The 22,637-nt window shown below is 44.6% G+C and overlaps 1 protein-coding gene and 1 long non-coding RNA gene across 2 annotated transcripts in view; both read left to right on the top strand.

The window, feature by feature from the left end:
* The first annotated feature begins 204 nt into the window (after window positions 1–204).
* Window positions 205–19,390, top strand: LOC139803653 (uncharacterized). The gene is made up of 3 exons (XR_011729097.1): window positions 205–709; window positions 18,803–18,857; window positions 19,258–19,390. It is a non-coding gene; the product is annotated as an uncharacterized lncRNA (long non-coding RNA).
* Window positions 19,391–21,069: 1,679 nt separating this feature from the next.
* Window positions 21,070–22,637, top strand: part of GNAS (GNAS complex locus) — a 135,695-nt gene continuing 134,127 nt past the window's right edge. The window contains exon 1 of the mRNA XM_071760152.1: window positions 21,070–21,439. Within this exon, the coding sequence (XP_071616253.1) occupies window positions 21,190–21,439 (250 nt within the window). The 5' untranslated portion in view covers window positions 21,070–21,189. The remainder of the gene's footprint in view (window positions 21,440–22,637) is intronic.

Below are 22,637 nucleotides of genomic sequence, written 5' to 3'. Positions count from 1 at the left end.
ATCACTGTGTGGCCTGCAGTGGGCACATTGCAAAAGCTATCTGATGTTTTTGGTGCCTCTGTCACTATCCTGACCAAGCCCTCCACAGTTAATAATTACACTGACCTTTACAGTCCCTTTGTGTGACACAGCAGCACCACTGGTGACAGGAAGCACTCCCAGAGGTTGGCCTCAGGGGGTTTAGGTGACTGCACTTGTAGTATCCTCTGGCACCACTGAAGTAACTTTAAATATAAACACTTGGGCAGCAAGCACCTGTGTGGGTTTGTGACACCACCAGGGCCTGGGGCCTCCATGCTGAGGGAGCAACCCTTGAGAGACACTGAGGCAGCCCGGGGCACAGGGAGCTGCTGAAGATCACCTCAGGATACAAGCAGAGGACTGAAACTTGGAGGCTCCCAAGCTCTGGGTTCTCAGGTGTCTTCCCACTCCTCAGCTGCCTTCTGAGCAGCCCCAGGAGAGGGAGCGGGGTCACACTGGAGCTGACACCAGGCTCCAGAAGCAGCAGAAGGCCCGGGAGGTGCCTCTCTAGGTTGCCTTGTAGGAATTAGGGTGTAAATTACTGCAGCTGTGGGCCCAGCACTTTGAAGAGCAGGTTTACAATTAGGCACAAGCTAATATACTTCCCCAGGAGACTTTCTTCTTTCTTCCTTGGGGTTGTGCTGCTGATCTCAGAGGATGTTCCAGTGGAAGCTGACAGAGGCATGGGGTGAGTTAAGGTCCTCTGAGGGCTGATGGCTCCAGCAGGCCTGTGCTGCTCTTTATCTTGGTGACAACGATGTCCTGTGGGCAGTTGGTTGATATGAACTGCAAGGTGGGCTTGGGGAGGAAGGACAAGGGCGATCTGCTGGCTTGTTGGTTAAAGTGGAGAGGAGTTGGTGTGTTATGGTTGTCCAGGGGTCAGTGAGGGGAAAGCCTGACCGTGGCCTCACCTTGTGAACTGACTGCAGGAAAGGCCTTCTCTGACTTGGCTGCGTTTTGCCTGGAGCAAATTATAATGGCTAACAGCATATTGTACCATGTTCTGGCACTGCTAAATACTGTCTGAACAGGGGACTGGGGACAGATGGGTCAGCAGAGGTTTATGGAGGGCTCAGTCCAAGTGGAAAAATGGACTGAGGCAAAGCATGGCTTAGGGATTAACTCTTGCTGGGCAGGACTGCCCCTGAGCGGGTGTGAGCCAGGTCCAGCACTGCTTCTGCAGCAGGGCCAGAAACCTGCTAAAAAAGCCTCCATGCAAGAAATGATCTTCTTATACTTACACTACGCTGATTCAGAAGCTGCAAAAAAAAGAAAAAAAATCACTCTAAACAATCAAATTGATTATTTTACATTTGCATGTGTAAGGGATGGAATTGGTACATCTCATTCCTTAGTTCCTGTTGTGGTTTGTGTCCTGGAAGTTCTGTTGCCTTGATGTGTGATGATTTCAAAGCTCTGGACAGGCAAGTAATAGTTTTTAAAACTGCAGTGGGAGGGTTTTTCTTTTTCCTTTCATGTTTTCTTTCAAACACTTCTCTTACATAAAACCCACAAAAAGAGTTCCAAGCTGTGTCCACCCGTATGAAGCCAGACATTTTTTCCGTAATCTTTTTATAGATTTTATAATATTTAACTCAGCATGTATTAGAGATGTATGGAGTACATAAAATTTATTATAAATGTCACCAAATGAGCCAATGGCTTTTTAATATAACTGCCACAAGACTGCATTTTAACCTATTTCCTGTCTGGACCCATTCCAGTGGCAATTCCAGGAGGGGAATATATTTAGTCTATATTTACTTAGTCTGTTTAACTTTCAGTTAGTGTCTTTGGCTCATCCCGTGGCCATGCTATTTTGGGATGATTTATACAATATTTACATTAAATTCTGCTAATATTTCCTTACCTCTTGAAGTCAGATTACACTATTTACATCTCAAAGGCCCAAGCTGGAGGAATAGGCAGCTGTTCCAGGCACCAGAGAGAATTTAGTGTAGGAGACACTGCCAGAATTGAGACTGTGTCTGAAATACTTGTGGGGGAATTATTCAGAATTGGGCCAGTCCTCCCTCCATGAAGGGAGGGGGAAGGCTGACCATAGCAGACAGAAACGTGGTTGGTGTAGGGGGGGTCACACAATAGCATTCAGGCTTTGTTCTTGTTTTCTGCAAAGAAGTTCTGGTGCACTTTCCAACAATAGCAAATGTCCTGAGCTAAACCAGGGCAGGACTGCTCTGTGTGCTCCTTTTTGGGTCATACTGTAGGCACCCATGGTTTGGTTTGGTCTGACAAACCAGAATAGGTGCCTTTGACCAAGCACCGAAGCTGAGTCATGTAGTTGCTGTTAAAGCAATGTGCTGAGCACAGGATTTGCTGGAGTATTTTAAAGAATTTCATTTTAAAGAATAAATATGTGACTTCTGGAAAGTAACAGGTTTGACCTTTTTGTGAAGGCTGAATGAAAAAGCCAGCAGACAAAGAAAGAAGGGTGGCTGTGGAGCAGGGGAATTTCCTACCATACCCCTGGCAGTAGTGCAAATCAGGCAGCTAAATGGAATTAAGACTCTTTTATTCAGACAGCTGTGTGGTGTAGCATGGGACATAGGGACAGTGGTGCTTAGATGTGTGACTTAGCCTTTTACAAAGCTGTGAGATATCTTCAAATCAAGAAGATTCAAACTCTTAATTTAACAGTAAGTATGCATCAGAAAAAGGAAAAAATTCCCTCCATATGTATGAAAAATTATTTTCAGGGTTGATCTATGAAGTAGCAAAGCAAGAAGCTGAATGGGATCAAAGTGCATGCAGCCAGCTACCTTCTCAATCCCAGCAATATCTGGCAGAACGAATGGTTCCTCTGCATTGATGGCACAATAGAATTCAGTGGTCCAGGGAAAAAATTCAAACTGTGAAAATATTTGACAACTACAGCTATCTGGGGGGAGAAGAAACCAAATTAGCTGGAATTTCAGACTATAATTACTCTCAGAGGAATCTAGGGATCTTTTAAGTATAGGGGATGGTTCCAACAGACATTCTTAATGGTTTAAAATGCTGGAGAACAAGTCTTGCTTTGAAAGACAGTGAAACTTTAGGGTAGATAAATATTTTTCTCTTTTTACTCCATTTAGTTCTTATTTTCAAGTCAATATATTGTCCACAGTTCATGAGCAAAATGTTTGTCGTATATCCTGGCTAATCCACTCTAACATTGATCATGAAAGACATCCATTGCACTTTAAAAATGTCTTGTTTGCCAAGTTGCTCGCCTCAATACTAAGAAAAACTTTAGCACTAGTAAGAAAAAGGTACCTGCATATAAATAATAGCTGTCATCAGAAGGATTTTATTTACCTTGGAAGAGATAAAATGATCCAGAAAAAAAAAAATAAATGGGTAGAGCCTAAGTGAGAATGAAGCAGAAATTCTGTGATTCAGAATGATCGTGGAACAGAGAAGTCTGTCTGACTTGGACACCATAGGTTGTGAAAAGCAAAGCACAAGGCAGACTAAAAATTTTTCTGACTGCTCCTGTTCAGTGTCATGGAATATCCTGAACCAAGGGGGGAGGAGGGGAGTTCAAATGAATTATTTCAATTTTCTAGGAAAAAGAGTGCAAGGCTGCTAACCAGCATTCTTAACCCAGATGATTAAGTAAATCAGACCAGGGGATGGCATAATGGAACCTCTTAAGAACTGCAGGTGTGAGATGAAAATTGCATGTTAAAAAAAATATTTCATAAAAGCTTTAACTGACTCAGCCACTGATAATCACCGTCCAGGATACTAGATTTATAGTAGGCTGATTTGGTTTATAGTAGGCTGATTTGTAGGTACTAAAAGGATGTGTTATTCTGCTCCCTCCTACATCACAAAGATTTGCACGTACACACCAAGTAGGGTACTAAACACTTGCCAGATTACTTTGTCAAAAGTTCAATTTTCTTTGAAAGGCCACAGAGACCATACAAGGTGAAAAAGGAGCATCAGCTCCTGCCTGTGGCACTACTCACAGTCCTGGCAGAGGCAGACACAGACCTCTGGCACCTGCAGTAATGCTCAGGTAGGACAACTAATTTACATCTTTTTCTTTTTTTTTTTTTTTTTTTTTTTTTTTCAGTCCACATGTGATCCATGTCCTTCTTAGAGGACTGGAAACTATTAATTACTTTTATTATAATATTTTGTTGGGATGTTTTGTACCTATTTTGTGCTTAATGCAGCAGGTGGGTTTGCTTTGAAGTTTTTCTTGCCTGTTAAGAACCAGCTCGCTGGCAGTGATGGTAACAGAACCTCAGAACCTTCATTTTCTGGCCTGCCCCCTGCTTCTTGCCCCTGAATTGGTGGGAAAAGGATGTGACCTGTTGCAGCTTCTGAACTGTTCTCCAGGCTGGGAGGATCCTTCTGCCAGGAGAAGGGTTAATCTCTGGCATCCTGCCTTTCATACTGTCTCCAGTTTCCATCTTTTCTGCTGCTTCATCTCCACTTACTTTTTCAGCATTGTGGCTCATGTGTGATGTTTTGGAAAATTGTTAGATAGCAACCGTTTTGGACAGAGATAACAGAAGGCTCTTGCCAAGTGGCAAATATCTTGCCCATCCTTTCCTGTGTGCCTCAGGTCCTCCTCCTCTTCATGCTTGGCCTCAAAGAGGTGGTAACCACCAGATTGAATCACTAAAACAATTTGAAAAATGGTGGAGTTCAGGGCTGTGTAAATTATTTGAAAGAAAATTTTCCTTAAAACCCAAAGGAACTGTGCCTGTAAATTGTGCCTGTGCTGCTGGACATCTTTGTGCAAGATTTAACTTTTTAGTACAAGTTAGCTATAGCATAATGGAGCATGCAGTTAATGTTTTTTATTCTCCTTATTACTACTTTTAATGTCATTTTAGTATAGTTTAAGGCAGTAATTGAGCTCTAAATACGAACATCTGGGAAGAAAATAATTTTCCATGTATATTGAAATACCTTGGGCAACGGCAGTGTCTGGGAGGGACAGAGTGGAAAATTGTACACATTTTGCTAAGATACACAGACTTCCCTTCAGCAAGGATGGCTCCTGGTGCAGCTCTTGGAGAGCAGGAATGTTTCACTCCTGCAGGTCGTGGCTGTGTGCAGAGACACGTCTCCAGCAGGGTGTGTTGTTTCTACTTGTACACATCATCTTTCCTACTAGTAATGGCTCATTGGCTTTTAACTTCCCCAAGGTGTGGTTCAGAAAGGATTGCCACTATTTTTTTGGCCACCTTTTTTCCGCATAACCCAAGGAATTAGCAGGGGCAAAGATACAACTTCATGTTCCTTTTTACCAGCAAATTAGAGATGCTGCTCTTGCTCTGATAGGGTCACAGGGCTGGAGTGGTTTGCTTCAAACTTGCACGTTGCTTCTGTCTTATTTTGACTGGTTTCATCCTACTGGCTGAGAACAAAATTAAAGTAATAACTGCTCTAAATTACATGTACACTTCATCTGAATTCAGTATATTATGAACTCTGTCCTCATGACAATTCTGCAGTATAGAGTCTGCAACTTCAGTGTTACAGAAATTATCAGAAAATACAGATTTGATTTAGGACTAACTTATGAAATGACAAATGTTTATTTTTTAATTTTTTTTCAACTATTAAAATACTTCTATCATGTTATATATTTTTCAATTTTTTTTTCTTGTCAAAGCAGCCCTAATAAATAAATCCAGATTGCAAATCTGGAAGTACTTTTCCCAAAGCCATGAGGTTAAGGCAAGGAGGCACTGATTCTAGGCCTGGTACCAGTTATTTTTTTGTTATGGGCATTCACATTCACACACATGACTCTCTTCCCCACTGGACTTTTACACTCATAATATTGGGTATCCCACCAAAACACTTCTTTCTGAATTACACATCTCAAACAATTTAATAACATTTAGCATTAAACAATTTAACATTTATCCACTCTGCATATCTATCTGAAATATCAGCAGTGCTAGCAGAATAGTATTCCCTTTGACTTCAGCATTCTTAACAGGACAAACTCAAACTGAATCCCAAGCCCATTGTGTGAATTATCACAAGGGATAGAAATGGGTCTCAAATGCATGTTTTGTTAGCTATTCCTTTGATTTGCAAGATAAAAAGGCTGTGAGAATAACAGACACATTCCTTTCTTTGGCCAGCAGGAATTTAGCATTATGTCCTTTAAAGTTGCCCCCTCCTATGAACACATGTAAGCTTGCAAGTCAGGAAATAATAGAGAGACAATTATTCATCCAAGTATTTATACTTCTCATATTATGTTTTTATTTTTCATGGAGCACGGCTTACTTTGGACTTGGCTGGTATTTGGAAGCTCTCCATCCCAAGATCTAATATCCAAAACAGGAAGTGGATTTGACAGGCACATGCTATACTATAGGCAAACACAAAACAACATTGTAAAGTTTTGGCTCTGGACCAGCTTTGTATGTGATGCTGAAACATTTGGTATTCTGCTTAAGGTTTCTGCAAGGAAACATCTGCGAGATTCTGCAGCAGATAACGTGAAATGTCTGGTTGGTCTTTGTTCTCATCAAAAGGCACTGAGAAGGCTTCACTCAGCTTTAACTGTAAAATCAAAAGATGGCTCGTTATTCCAACAGAGAAAGCCCACGTGCTGTCCCTAATAGTGCTCCTCCAAGAAGTGTCAAGAGAAATGGGACTGTCTCCCAGTTTCTTCAGACTAAGACTGTGTTCTGACTCAAGAAAATGGCCCTGATTTTTCTGGAGATTATGTGGTGGGGTACCCAGGGTAAGCATCTATTCAAGATGCTTTCTGGTCTCTTCTTGTCACAGTCATCACCAGCTGAACTAGCTGAGCCCTGAGCAATTCCTACCGTCATGCCAAGAGGCATGCTTGGCAGTCAGGATGCTTTCAAGACAAAGCTGACAAGAGCTGATTGTGGGATTGTAGGGAGGAATTCCTCTGGGGAGATATTTAGCCCTGCAAAGAAACTTAGGACAATCAGGATGTTCCTATGAGCAGGAAGGAATGGGGAACTACGCAAGGCACAGAGCCTCTGGTCATGAGACACCCGAATGATGTGGGACCAAATCAGCAGAACAAAAGTGGAACAGTTACAGCATCTGGTGCTCCAAATTTGCAAGGCAACACAAACACACAATGGAAGAAATGTTTACTTTCCAGCAGGCCTTGGAATCATATATGTCAGAAAAGTGATGCACTGTGTTATCCTTTTCATTTCCTTCTGCAAAGCAAACCTAAGGATTGATCAGTAAAGTAAAAATGTTGTGTGACTGCATGAAACAAATGGGCACCCTCAATTCTGATTTGTGTTGTCTGAAAGAAACCAAGTGGGACAGAGTCCCTTAGGCAGCCAGGGCCCAGCACCCTTTTTGTTTCTTGGCCCTTCTGGTCATGGTCTCCAGCACACAGAATTTGTCTACACAATCCCTGTGCCTTTTATTTTCTGTTCCAAATGCTGTTCTTGTCCCAGGTTAGAAAGAAGTAGATGTGACATTGGAAGGTACATTAAAATTACCAGCAAACATTATACAAATTATTAGATACAAATTGCCATCTTAGGGTGTTGCAAAATCAGGTTAGACTTAGCTGACTAGATAAGCATATTTTATTTGTATCATCACAAAATTCTTGCAAATGACAGGTGGAGTTGTATTTTAAGACCTTGTCTGACACTGAAACTTCCTCCTTTAATCGTATATTGCCTATCAAGTAAAAAAGTGAATGGATATAGCACCTGCCATGAAGCCAGATTGATTTTCCTTCCTCCCTTCAGTCTGCCTCATGCTTAGTCATGTAATTCCCACTCCTGGAGCACTGTACCTGACCAAGGAGAGCTGTGTACCCTGACGGTGTTGGCAGGAGCTGTGCAGGAAATGCTGTGTGCACACAGTGAGCAGGGAGCATCCTGCCAGCTCCCACTTTCAAAATGAGCTGCTGAAAAATGGAACACAAGAGTATTGCAGGTATAACCTCATCTTCCCACAGAGGTTTCTGGTGCACTGGTGCTGGAACTGCTCTCCAAGGCCTCCCTGTTGCTGAGTGATGGCATGGCTATCATGGGGTTTGCTTTCTGAATATTGGATTTGTTTGTTAAGAAATAGAAATGGATGAAGGAAAAAAAGCAGGAAAGGAAAAACAATAGCTATCAATTTCTCTGAGTTCATTTGTGTTGATAAGAGACAGTTCTCATCCACTTCATTCTCTTTACTCTTGGTCAGCTGTAGCACATTACCCAGCTCCAGGCTTCTCTCAGATGGTCACTTTAGGTCTTGTTGCTGCACTCCCACATTAAATATCACACCAGGATATCATATTTCTATATCACAGCTACATTCCATCCAGTAGCAATGTTACTAGCTGGAAGTAAGAGTACAGTTTCCCCAGCACTCCTAAAATTTTTTCTATTAGAAGTCCCACAAAAAGCAGGAGGCAAACATCTGTCTGAAGAGAAATGTGAAAACCAAGCTATGGCTAAGCAAAGCTTAAAATGTCTCTGACACACTTTTTTGGGGGGGCAAACGTGATCCAGTCTGGACTTGGTGACATGCAGTATACAGCAGTGCAGAAGTCTCCAGAAAGGTCAAGGGACATCTGAGTCTTTAAATGCTGTATTGAACATTGACAACTGGTGTGGGAGAACCTTTTCTAGGAGATCACTTAGGCTACATGATGAGCCAGAAAATGTGAAATTTCTCCTTTGAACTGTTTCATTAGTTCCTGTATATGCTTCAAGCAAACTTCATCCCAATTGCATTTTTGCAGTCTTAATTCAGGTAGTGAATTTTGTTGTCCACTTGCTCCTTTTGTTCCTGGTCTGCAGCAATGCTGTTGATTCTGGAAATGAGGTATTTTATTTCAAAGCCATCCCTCTTCTCTGTCATTCCATAAACCATCCCATGCTTTTGTGAGACAGCCGTAAACAGGAACATGACTTCTCTACTTAGTTTTGATTGTAACTTTAACATTTTTTTCTCTTTATGTAAATCAGCCTGTATTTAATTTTTCCCCTTCTTAATTGTCATAATCATCAATCATTATTTTTTAAAGTTCTATTAACAAGAAGCTTTGGGAAAACTTTGACTTTAAGATAATTTTTTCCAAAGTAAATCCTTGCCCATGTACTGCCTACTCGTTTTTATGAGTCTAAATCATGGGTCATCTACTGCCACCACCTGCGACTCCTTGAATGCTTCCATTAGTGCCACCTCTGTACAATCCTAAATATCCACTGGACTGACTATGTGACCAAAATTCCTGTCCTTGAACAGGTAGGGGTCACCAGTATTGAGGCCATGCTACTGAGGACACAGCTGTGCTGGGCAGGGCACATCTCCAGGATGGAGTATCACCTCCTCCCTAAGGATCCCCTGAAACAATCCCTCAGCTTTGGCCATCCTGAGTGCCATCAGTGCTCCACTCTGTCCTCCAGTCAGGAGACAAGGAGACACAGCATCCATCACAGTGCTGCCTCCTTTGAGAACACTCTTAGAATCAGTCTTGAGGAGAAAAGACAGCACAGAAAGAACCGTGCCTTGGCTGTCCCCTCACAGGACATTTTCTGCTGTGCCTTTGGCAACCACCCTGCCTGACCCACAGCAGCCATCAGCTGCTTGCAGCAAACATGGGGAGAGCCCTTCTGAAATCTTCATTCGTGAAGCCAAGCCATGAGATCCTTAGCAATACTCAGCAGGATAATCCAGCAAGGCAAAACACAATTAAGTTGATATAGTAACACTGGCACTGTTGCCTCACACTGCAAATCCTCTTTCTGTCATGTTAATTATTTACTGAAGCCCTTTACTACTTAGACTGTGAAAGCTGAAATATATCTGTTAATTTTCCTTTTAATCTTTGGCTAATGATTTTGTAGTAGATAATCCAACAGAGAGGATATGGTGGGTCTGTGACTTTTGTTGCCAAATTGATTACGAATGAACTTTGCAGCTCTGAAAACACAGAGCTCTTTACAATAATTGCCAAAACCCCCCGATTACAAGCTGTTTTGTGGCTGGTACTTGTGTGCAGTCTCCTTTCACGTTATTGTTCGCTGTAAAGGAAATTAATCACAGGGTGAACCAGAGCTCCCATCCCAGAGACTATCCAGAATGCTGTAACATGTTTGCACAGATCAGCAAATGGATGGATACGCTCAGTTGAAATGATGCAGGTGGCCAGGCTGTACCCTGAGTCACAGCAGTTCCTAGGGCTTCCTCCAGCCCTTGCCAGCTGCCTGCTGCTCCCACACTGAAATGGGAATCAGTTCAGGGACTGGTGCCTTAATTACAAGCTCTACCCAAAGGGAGTTTTTCTCTGTGGAGTGTCAGTGCTGCAGAGGAACGAGTCCTTCTGAAGTCCTTAGCACCAGTGAGTCAATCCAGGATCTGCAGGCTGCACGCACCCCTCTGTTTACATATTTCATCTCCAAGTTATTTCTCCTCTCAGTGGAATTTAATTCAGTCTTCTAAACCTCTCTGTGACATGTGAAGGCTGAATAATAGTTAACATTGCATTCTGCACATAAAATCTTGTTGGAAGGACCACAGATGCCTACTCCAGCGCTGGCCATAGAAAGAATTATTTCATAATGGGAGCACAAGTAAATATTGTCAGCAAACATTAATAAAGCTCATCACAACTTCCCTCGCTGTCCAGCAACAAGTACCACTTAAGATATGACTGACATCACTGCAAGGAAAAGCACATTTTTAAACAGAACAGAAAACAAAGTCTCTTCTATTGTATAAACAAAGGACTGACTAAAGCAATAAGATGTTATAATCCAAAATACAAACGTTTTGTCCCTTCTTACACCTCACTTTCTAGAAATGACTAGAAGCTAATGCACTGCCTTGCTTTTCCCTGTGCTGCCTGACTCATCCTCATCCTCCTGTGGGGCTGATGCAGCTGTGTTTGACCCTGGGTACCAAACGTGGCCGAGCCACTGCTGGGACAGGGTTTCAGCCTCAGTCAGTGCATCATAATGTGCACTTTTAAACAGCATTGTCAATTTCACTCTGTGCAAAAAACAAAGCAGGCTAACATATGAGAGATATTTATATTTTGGGTGGTAAGTGTATTTTAAAACAACAGCTCAGCATTAGTACAAAGCAGCCTGGACTAAATCTGTGGGACCTGAGTGCTACTTGATGGACAGGCTGAGATCTCCCAATGTAACAGCACAAATTACTTTGTTTAATCTGTAGAAACAGATTAAAGGTTCTCAAGTGGTGCAAAGGAAAAATGCTATGGTGATTTACTAGTTGATTTTTGTGGCTCTAGACAGGAGAGTGGCAAATAGGGGACTAGAAGGAAGGCACAAACTCTGTGACCTTGGAGGCTGAACAAGTTCTAAGCAAAGTGTCATCTTTGTGTGTCCTGAGTAGAGACAGGAGAGTCACTCAAATGTGGCAGTAAATTTTTGAACAAATGTCTTAAGTAGATTAAAATCTACTCCTTTTTTTAAAAAATTTTTTTTGTTTTGTTTTGGTTTTATTTTTTCCTGGCAAAGGCTAACTCTGGAGAAAATTTAATGTTTTAAAATCTTATTTTTGTGTGTTTTAACCAGCTGTAGATAAGATGATTGAATTCGTGATGTAGATATAGATTTAATCTTGTTCATGTAGAATACTAAAATTCTGGCTTCTGGCTCTGAAAGCAAGAATCCTTTGGCAGTACTTTCTTTCACATCCAGTAAACTATAGATTTGTGTCTTTTTCCTCTTATAGCCCCTGTACCCATTGCTGAGAGTTGCTGATTGCTTCGGTGCCTTTTTTTTTTTTTTTTTTTTTTTTTTTTGCCAGATGAAACAGTTTCTTAATGTGAAAAGACTTCATTGTCTTAATTGTTCCATTTTCTTGCATTTTTTTCATCAGTAATAACAAAAAGGGAAATCGTTAATTCTTTGCACTTCCAGGAGGGTTTTATAAATGAGAGGCTTGAAGATTTTTTTCTTGACACTGTTGCTCTCTCTTTCACTTGGGGCCTTTCTATTTGGGTCAGCAGATAGTGCAGGTCTTCAGCTCAGCACAGGATCCTCATGAGTGAAGGGTATCTGTCTGTCTGTCTGTCTGTCTGTCTGTCCCAACAAACACAAATCTCTTGCTTGGGTACCCCAATCAGCTGTGGTTCAGCTTTATTCAGGCAGAGTTAACCAACTCCAAAGCTGTGGAAACCTGGGGAAGTTGAAAAATGTAGCAGGAAGATAATAAAATACATGGTGAGGGAGACACATGAAGGGACATAGTATTTTTCCAAGTTGTTGTTTGTTTTTGGGGTTTTTTGTTTGTTTGTTTTGTGGATTTTTCTTGGTTTTTTTTTCTTGTTGTTGCACCAGAAGGAGAAAGGTTGTGACAGAACACTCCCCATCTGTGCCTGCAACCCGAGCACTGCAGCAGGATAGGAGAACACGCAGATACCTGGATTGGTTCGACACCAAATGTGAGAAAGCACAGAGTGAAGTAACAGCTGAAACGCTGAAAAAGAAATTAAATTATTTTGTTCTTTTTTTTTTAACTTTTAATGAGGCTGGTTTTAATACACCGGGGCCTCATTAGCGACTCAAAAACTGCTTTCGAGCTGGGCACCTCACAGGCAGCAGCTCTGCTTCTGCTCTCGGGGGACACCCTCAGGGCTGTGTCCCTGCAGCCCGTTCCAGTGGTGACATCTAGAGGACTTCAGCTCTCTGCAGCGGCTGAGAGGCTTCCACAGGTTCACCCGGTTGGAAGGATGGCTTTCCAGTTTGCTGCTGGCAGCTAAACTAATTTCACAGTGATGGAGCAGAGAAAAAGCTTAAAAAACATTTTGCATGCACTTGTAACTGCCTCCTGGGAGAACACTGTGCTTTCCTCATGCTGCAGCTCATGCTGGAGCTTCAGATTTCATGAGCTAAGGGTGTAAGCTGTACTGCTGCAAGTGAAGAGCAACATCTGTCCTGTCACTGCTGTGACCAGGGGCTGGTGCCTGTGGCCACCCTGGGACACAAGTGCCTGAGGTTAAGTGCCATGTGTGATGCAGGGCAGCAGCAGCAGTTGTGCTCTGGGGAGCTTTTCCCACTGTTCCCCTCCCCATCACCCACAGTCTTGCCCTGGAAGCACTGCACATAGAATCAGAGTGGCACTGCAATTGCAGCTCTGGTGAATTGATGCCTCTGTTCTCTGCAGTCCTAAGGAGAAGTGAGAGGACAACCAGGTGGTCAGGCAGTGGGTGTATATAAAGAGAAGGTGTAAGTGGGAGCCTAAGCTCCTCTGCAGGGCTTCTGCTTCCCATTTCTTTGAGGCATGCCACTGCAGTACCTTCCTGAGAGCCCTGGGTTTGCTCAGCCTTCTTGGTCCTGGCAGTTCCAACTCTTTATCTTGGCTCTTGAGTGTCTTGGCACAGAGGTGTTGGGTGGAAGAGCTGCCAGGCTGCTCTGGGGCTTGCTGGAGGTGGAGATACCAGCCTTCACCTCCCCTGTCCTGTGTGGCCAGCCATGCTTTCATGTTTAGTGCTTTTTTTACCAAGAAAGTAGCTCTTGTTTCTCTTCCATTTTCTCCTTTAAAGCTGCATGAGAACAATGCAGTCAAGCAGGCAGAGTTAGCCTGGCTCAGTGCTTCCATGGGAAACATTAAACTGCAGTGCTCAGAGAAATGATGAAGTCTTTACTGGTAGAATTTAACAACCTATTTACACTGGAGCCAACCAGGAGAGATTTACAAAGCTGTAAATAAGCTAATTATATTTTAAATTATTTCAAAACCTAAACAGCACAAACTACCTTTAAAATCAAAGAGCAGATTTGACTTTTAAGAAATTAGATTATACTTCATAATGCTGTTGACCCAAGCATTTAACAAATATTTGTGAGGAACAGAAGGGAGAAGGATTTCTGAATATTTCTCCACTCAGAAAAGTAAATCAATGGTAGTCTTCATATCCCTCATGTTTGCCTCTTCAGTCCTTACTACTGTTAAAGTCCCCTTGTGTGTGCCTTTCCCATGTGCTCACAATACCTCCATGCTACTCGTTTCTCTTTCTCTCACTTGCAGAGTGCTGCAGGCACATTGGTGCCCGGGTGGGCCAGGCACTCTCTTTGCAGAATGTTTCTCAGAAAACCCCTTGGGCTGCACAGTCAGACTTGGAACTTGCCACACTTGGAGCATTAGTCACTTAAAAAACAGAGGCCTGTAATTGCTTCATCACTAAGCCTGACAGAGCAGTGGGTAGCACTGTTACCCATTTCAGTTAAGTCTTGTGTTAATTCTGTGAATAAGAGCACTGACACATGAGTACAGTATTTGCAGGACAGGGCTTTTAACCAAAGCAGGATGCTGGCTAAACTCCAGGACATCCAGTTGTTCTCTGCTTACTGCACTGAATATACAGTTGTGTTATCAGAATTGTACATCTGAGTAAGACCTTGCTAGTTCAAGTGAAACACTTTGCTCTTGCTTGTTTTTTTCCAAAAGGTTGGTGATCTTTTCAGACACTGATTCAGAAATGACTGTTCATGTCCTACGGGTTTAATTAGTCATGTGGAGTGAACAACATGCTTGCAGTGAAGCACACAGCTTCTTCAAGCTGGCTTCAGCCTCCCCCTTCAGCGAGGCAACTTGTGCTGTCTCTGGCTACGAGGAGAGCCACAGAACTGGGAGGATGATTGCTGGGAATTGCACGTTTCACAGGGAACATGGTGCATCGCCAACTGTGTAGGAGGCCCTGAGCTTTTAAACTGATTTGACCCTGCCCAGTGGACAGTACTGTCTATGAATTACTTATCACCCCTGGATGCCAGCCAGTGTTATTGCAGCCTTGCTCGCCCAGTTTCTGCCCTCAGGCACTATCTCAGCGCATGAAACCAGCCGGGTTTGTTTTTTCCTACCTTGGTTGATAAGAGCCAACAGATGTCAGTGCAGCCTGACTAACAGCAGACCGCGTTCTGCTCAGGGCTCTGCCTCTGCAGAAACATCCCTCGGTGGGAGCTGCACCATCAGAGAGCTGCAGCACGCCTGGGATAGGGGGAGAATGGTGCTGGGAACAGTATGAGTGTGTTAGGAGAGGCTGGAGAGGCTCTCACGGCTAAAAATACCCTCCCAAGTGTTTTTAAAAACACATTCGAGGGTCCTTATAAACACACAGACTTTTGTTGACAGAACAAGACTGCTCATTTATGCTGTGTATTATCCTTCAAAACCTGCTCTAAGCAGGGAGTCCCATGACAGCCCTGGCTTGCTAAAGGTGCCACAGTGAGCTCAACAACAAACGTGTCACTTTATCTGCTGGAGAGGGATGGAGGGGAAGCAGGAAGTATCTGCAGACTGTAGGAAAAGCAGTGAAAGAAATGGAAATAATCTGTTTTATCAAAATATTGCTTTGTTGTTTTCACAAGTGCAATCCCAGTGGCTTTCTAGTCCAACTTGTGGCACCTCTTACACAGCAGGATAATGCTAGATATGTGTACAAAGCCCAGTAAAATCACTGGAACTGGATTGGTCCTCTGTAGTAGTAGAAGATCCTCTGTAGTGGTTTCTGAAAGGCAGGAATTTGGCACTGTGCTTTTTTTCCACCTGATGCCATAAATATTTTTTCAGGTGACAGCTCTAGGACTCAGCAAGCCACTGCAGGGAAACTCATACATGGTCAGTGGTCAGATAAAAAAAAAAAACAAAAACACCCCCCCCCCCAAAAAAAAAAAGAAAAAACCAAACCATCAACAACAACAAACACAGGAAAATATTTTTATATTCCTGAAGGAAAACTGGGAGACAGCACTGAAAACCAATATAGTCAAAGTGTATTAGACAGAGTGAAAACTTTGTACTTTGGACAGAGATACCGGCTGGTTCTGTGCTCAGTGAAGCCAACTTGTCAGGGAGCAGTAAGTCTCCCCAGAGCACAGACTCCTGTTACTACTAAAATACACCTACATGAGTGCCTTCAGAAGTTTGTAGGAGGAATAGACCCAGGAGCAAATAGTCCCACTTCAATGTAGACCCACAATGTCAGTTTGAACACAAAATGCTGTACTCTCAGGTACAGATAGCCAAGTCCCTGTCACCTCTGAACCCTTCTTCTTGCTGTGGCCAAGCTTTTACCTTTCACTCCATTTTCAGGACCAGAGAGGACAAATTCTGGATGAGGTGATGAGGATGTCATGGGAATTTCTTCAGGATAACTAACAACTGCATAGAGTCAATCAGGATATTAGTAACTTGGATGCTTATCTATACAGCTACACACACCAAAGTGCACAGCTTTACTCCTAGAGTCCAGAACTTCAACCTCTAGCTTATGGGAACCAAAGATGGACTGGAAAAGTATCAATCAGAACCGAGATTTAGACCAGGATGTCATTCCCTCCCATGGCCGTATCTGTGTGCTTTATCTCCCACATAAAGACTTTGTCCTCTTTATATATGGAAAATAGACTTCACCTAGGTGAAGGTGGCTTTGTTCACCCTATGTCCTCATGAGCCCAGGGCAGGAAGGTGAAAGCCTGCTCTGCAGTAACAGTAACACAGCATTTACTGACCCTGTGTATAAGACATTTTAGGAGTGCTAAGACATTTTATATATGAAATATAATTCAAATGCAGCTAATTCTACCCTTTGTTCCTTATTGGTATATCATGTTGTTTATTTTAGAGATTAATTGGCTTTTGAGGGGAGGGTGGACTAGAGGACCTTTAAAGGTCCCTTCCAACCCAAACTACTCTATGACTCTATGAATCTGTGGCTGAAATTAGGCACTTAGTCACCCTTTTAAATCTAGATTTCAGTGTAGGAAACAGAGGAATGACAACAAAGTAAGTATTGACCTGAAGTAAAGGACCAAACAGAGACCAGATGGAACCTGATTCAGCTGAAATTAATGGGAAACACTCGCAGCCTGTAGTGGGTGTTCAATCACACAGACACTGAGCAAACTTCTCAAATGTAGATTCTTCTCCTCATGCCCTAGCAGCTTTGTTTTCAAAGTGGGTGGCATGATTTATTTTTCAGGGGTGCTCAGCACCCCACGTGGCTCCCACCACACCATGAACAGCAGTTACAGAGCCCCATGGAAAAGCTAAATCCTTTCCTTGAGATGCCTTGAATAAAGATGCCAGGCTGCAACCACCCACCCTGGGAAACTGAGTACAGACCAACACACTGGAGGCAGGACTGCCCGTGGGAGGGCAGTGCCGGGAGCTCATGAGTGGGTCTGACCCACAAGTATTTTGCAACAAGGAGTGAACACAGCTTGGATAGATCACTTACGGTAACAGGGATGGGAGTTTGAGTTCAATCAATTATTTTCCTTCCCAAGGCGCAAATAAATGCAAATTTTACTCATTTACATTTCCTTGCTGACATATTTCCTGGTGTTGATCCAAGTTTTTTTGCTTATGTGTCCTTGTCTCTTCTTTTAATGCTGCAGTCTCAGTTATTGCCTCTCTTCCTCAGTATTTTTTGCATTCCCAGATGGCCCACTCTACTTTTTAACCTCTTCACTTTTCCTCCCCTGTTGCAGATGGTAGCAGCAATAGAATAAAAATATAGAGAGGTTTTTAGCCTAGTGCTCAGGGAAAGGCAACTCTCCATTCCCTTCATTCCCTGCTGGGAGTCAGGCAGAGGCAGATCTGAAGTCCTCCCCACTCTGCTTGGCTGACAGAGGAGCAAGAGTGGTAGAGGAGATGTATGGAGGAGTAACAAACCGAACAGCTATGACACTGCTGCAGACTCAGTGCTTCAGCAAGCTCTCTGATGGCCCTGATGTAGCAAACATCTCCTGGACTGGTACAGCTGTACCTTGTCCTAACAGGTAGCTGAGCTTTACAAGCTCTTACTTCAGTACACATGGAAAGTTCCTTCTGCTGATGTTCTGTGCTTAAGGAGTTTGAATGAATCTGAACACATTGCCATGAGTGATTTGTGGTTTGTTGTGCACAGGTGCAGTGGGGTAGCTATATAGTCAGTGTCTGTGGGCATGACCAGTTTCCTTTAGAACTGTTCCTCCTAGAAAAGGACCAGTGTCCTTTAGACACCTTTAGAAACCAGTGTCCTTCACAAAACTGCATTTTGTGAAGCCCTCTTAATTTGTGTTTTTAAGCCTGAATCTGCCCCACACTATCCACGATCCAAGCACCATGTGGATCAACAGTATCCATATAAGGCAGCAGATGGTTTGATCTTCAAGGTAATTTTCTCTGTCTTTGAAACTGTGAGTCATTTCAAAAAGCTGCCAGTCTGTGCCATGAACTCTTTACTCAGATGAAATAGTGACCTTATCCTTGCTGTCACTTTTTGCCACAAAATAAAACTAGTGTAAGCTGGGAAGCCAATGAACTGTTCCTTTGACATTGTTGAAAGCTGTACTTTTACATCTATACTGTAACTATAGGCAGGGCTAGAACCAGTTTACCAAGATGTGAAATTTCTGACTTCCTGAAACAAGTAATTCATAAGTTTTTTCAGTTATTCTAGGGGTTTTGAATAATAGGATGTCTTCCACTAGACTAAGCCTCTCTTCCACTTCTAAATCCTCCTTAATTTTCAGATTTCTACTTCAGATCATCTCCAGGACAGACATTACAGCAAAGATAGATTTGTTGTGTTCTGCAGGACTTGTCACCTGCACTGGAAAGGTTTTCCAAGTAACAAATTGAAGATGAACTCATCTTAGACTTGTCTTGCTATTAACTGCACATGCAGGAAAACTCTGCTTGTCTATCTACAGAGCCTGAACAAATTCACAGGCTGAATGCTGCTTTCTAGTTTCACATTTTACCTTTTAGGTTACCTTGGATTTTATTTGTTTAAGTTCACAGCCTTTAAGAGTTTGCTTTCTTTTTGCAGGTGTTACATCAATAGATCCCCACAACATAGTCTGCTTCACAGAACTGTCCTGTCTGTAAGTACAACCTTCCTCTTGTTTCAGTGCCTCTTCAAAGGCAACTGCTGTTAATAATTAATAATAGGCTGAGCTTTATATTTTCTTGGTGTATTACATTCTCAGGGGTGTGCTCATCAGAAGGATGAACCCTCAGTCCCAGAGGAAAAGGATTGCAGCAATAAAGACAGAGAGTAAGCTGGGGACATCTCAAACCTGATTAATTCCTGCAACACGCAGCAACTGTTGCTGAAGCCTGACCTCACAGTGATGTGTAGAGTGGACTTGTCTGCTGTATAATGATTTCGTTTGTACACTTACTAATTGCCAAAACAGCCAGGCAGCAGGGTATTGATTAGGTACCTTGCGTGGTGCATAGGCAACATGGAAAATGGGAAGGTGTTCTCTGCTTTTCCTCCAGAAAGAGACATACTGACTTTCCATGACTTACAGGAGTGAAGAGGTAGGAATCAGGCCATCAGTTACCAGAAAATGAGTCAAATTGGAATAAACTTGTTGAAATAATTAACATCCTTCCTACGAGGGACACACAAACACAGAGTATCTCCTCATGGAACAGATGCAAGTCTTCCTGGGCATGATGCTGCTGCCTTACCCCAAACTCACAGACCACTTAAACACGCTTCCTGAACTTTGTTCTGGCATCCCCCCTTGCCATCGTTGATTGTTCCTGGAACAACTTTGGGAACAGGAAACCAGGAGACAGTTTGCAGAGAAACCTGAGCTCCCTCCTGAAGGACAGGGCTCAGGGTGAGCCTCAAGGAGACGCAGTGGCTGCCTGCTGGGAGCACTGCTCCTCCTCTGTTTCAGCCCTACATCAGACGGGTTGATTTAAAAGCCAGGTCCCAAGACTAGATGTAACAAAAGACACCAAAAAATGAGAGCTGGTCAGCTCACCTGGTTAACAGTGACCTCGGTAGGCAGCTCTGCCCTTTCTGTAGGGCAGCTTCCACCCTGTCAAAACTATTCTGATGAGTCAGCAACAGAAACACCCGAAGGTTTCATACAGGATTTGACCTGCTCAGCCTTTTGGATGGTGTTATTAAAGAAGGATCAGAGGGTCATTGCAGCCCTCTTAACAGATCTGTCCTGCTGCGACAGACTCACAGAACATCTTGAAAGAAATTTATATCAAGAAGACATCTAACTTGTGAGAAAGCCTTAAAGAAGAAACCAAGGTTTCAGTGAGAACTACCCAGGCTATTTGCAGAAGGTAGGCTATGGCACAGAGAGCTGGTTGGAAAGCTCTCACTCCAGAGTGCAGGATGTGTGGCCAGGCCCAAGAGAGGATTAGTCATATCATAAGTGAATGTTCAGAGCTGGCCGGAGATGAGTATAAAACACAGTATGACAAAGTTGGCAGCACTGTGCATGGAGCATGCTGCCAGAGAGGGGGATATTGCCACAACCAGCATCATCACCCAAAGCCAGGTAAATTGATAGCAACTGCAGAGGTGAATTTGAAGTTTGTTGTTAAAAAGTTGATGTGGTGCTTCAAGAGAGGGGGAGAGTAAGAGAGCAAGCTCCATCATTAACTTCTCCCCTGGATGATGGTGTCGATAGAAAATAACAAGAAGGCACGGGCAAATATGAGTGTGTGTGTGGCAGGAAGTGAAGAACTGGGGTATGAAAATGGCACAAGTCTCAGTGTCACGTCCTAATTTCCAGTGGGCTGAGCTGATGTGGACACTGCTCGGCTGCAGCATCCAAGCTGGTCACAAACTCTCCAGTGGACCTGGGCTCTTCCCTCCTGCTGCACCATCCCACCACATGCCAGAGGCTGTCGCGTCACCTCAGATTCCGACCCGGATCCGCAGCTGGGGCAAGAACCTCACCGAGGTCGGGGTGAAATCTCAAAACCAGCGATCACTACGGCGGTTCGTGGTGCTGGAAATGTGGAGAGCCGACCCACGGCTCACCGGCTGCCCCAGCCCGAGCCGTGCCTGCCCCGGTGGCTTCCCCCACGGGGCAGTAGCGAGAAGCGGAGCCCTCTGAGCCAAAAGCCGGCCCGGCCGCGGCGGGACACCGGCACCTTCACCCCGGGGGAGCAGGAGGGGCACATGGGGGGGGTGCGGCTGCCGTGCCCCCCTCTCTCCTCCCCGCCCGGAGGCTGCGGCGGGGGCCGCTTTCCAGAGAATACGGTAAACATGTCCGCATCACGTGTGGCCGCGGCGCGGGGGACCGGCCGAGGGAGGGGCGGGCCGGGACACCGCTCTCTGCAGCCCCGCCGGAGCGGGGACACTTTAAGAGGCCGCCGGGCGCTGCCGCCTCGCCCTGCCCGGCCCGGCGGAGAGCATGTCCGCGGCTCGGTAGGGCGGGCAGCTCGGGCACCATGGGGCTGTGCTACAGCCTGCGCTCCCGTCTGGCCGCCGCGCACCCCTCCGCGCCCTACGGCAGCCGCGGCGAGGCGGACATCCCCTCCTCGGCGGCGGCGGAGCACGGAGACCCGCAGGTGCGGCACCGGCTGCGGCAGGACCTGGTGGCAAAGGAGCGGGCGGACAAGAAGCGGAGCAAGAGCATCGACAAGACGCTGAAGGCGGAGAAGCGGGAGTACAAGCAGACGCACCGGCTGCTGCTGCTCGGTGAGCGAGGGCGGGAGCGGGGCGGCTCGGCAGGTGCGGGGCGGCCCCGAGGCCGCTGTCAGTGCCGGTATTCTGCGGAGTGGGCGGCGGGGGGCGGGCCGGACCGGACCGAACCGGGCCGCGCTCACGTGGGGGCCGCGCCTCAGCCTCGCCGGGCGGGTCGGTCCCAGGGGGGTTCTGGCCGCGGTGGGAGCTGGTAGCCAGCGCGGTGGAGGTAATGTTCCTCCTCAACCCCCGAAATGTACCTGCCCGGGCCCCACAAAGGTGTCGTGTCCCCTCCCCCTTCCCTCTCCAAATAGTGGTTGACATAAAATCATTCACTGGGACCACAGAAAAAGAAGGTTCTTCAAGCTGGTGCAGTTTTTCTGCACACGGAAAGCCTGTAAGTTTTTATATGTGGGTGAAATTCTTTGCCGTCGCCTTCTCCGCCTCCCAAAAATACACACCGGGGAAGTTTCAGCCAGTCAGGCTGAGGCTTGATTGATTCATCCCTGCCTTGCGCTGGCACCTGCCCACTGCATGGCAGCTTCCCCGCGGCTCTGCAGGGCTCCCAGGCTGGAGATGCTCCTGCACGGTGGACGCCCTATGGACGCCCTATGGAAAGGCACCTGCTCCTTACTTCGCTGTGCTGTGTGATGCTGGAGTTTGTCTGTGGTCATAGGAAGTTATGTATTTTCCTTAAGGTAAGTCAGATGGGTTTAGAAATGTCTCCACTCTTCAGCCTCCCAGCACGCTGTAGGTGGACCACAGGTGATCTCTCAAGTGAACTACTGAATTCTGAACATCTTGGAATAATAGAGAATATGTTCAAATGTCTGCAAGTAACTTAAGAGCCTTCTACCCTCCCTGAGGCACATGTGGTACCGTGTGTGATAAATGGGGAGATTTGGTCCTGATCTTTTTGGTATGCGTTTGTAACCTGCACCAGAAGAGGTGAATTTTAAAGAGCTATAGAAAACAATACTGGATATTTCTGTGTCCTAATTGCAAAAGCTTCTATTCTAGATTTACAGCTTCTTTTGATGAGGTCGTAGCTACACTGATGTCTGTTTAGATTTAGAGAAGGGGGTTGAGCAATGCTTGTGTAAAGACTAAAGCTTGTATGCTCTGACTGAACTGGTTTAGAAATCACACCTCTAACCAACGTGGCTTTCCTTTTAAACACAGATTGTGCTGTAAGTATATTTCCATTTTCTTT

This window comes from Heliangelus exortis, chromosome 16, assembly GCF_036169615.1.
Source record: "Heliangelus exortis chromosome 16, bHelExo1.hap1, whole genome shotgun sequence".
Lineage (NCBI taxonomy): Eukaryota > Metazoa > Chordata > Aves > Apodiformes > Trochilidae > Heliangelus > Heliangelus exortis.
This window is presented reverse-complemented; position numbering and strand designations above follow the sequence as displayed.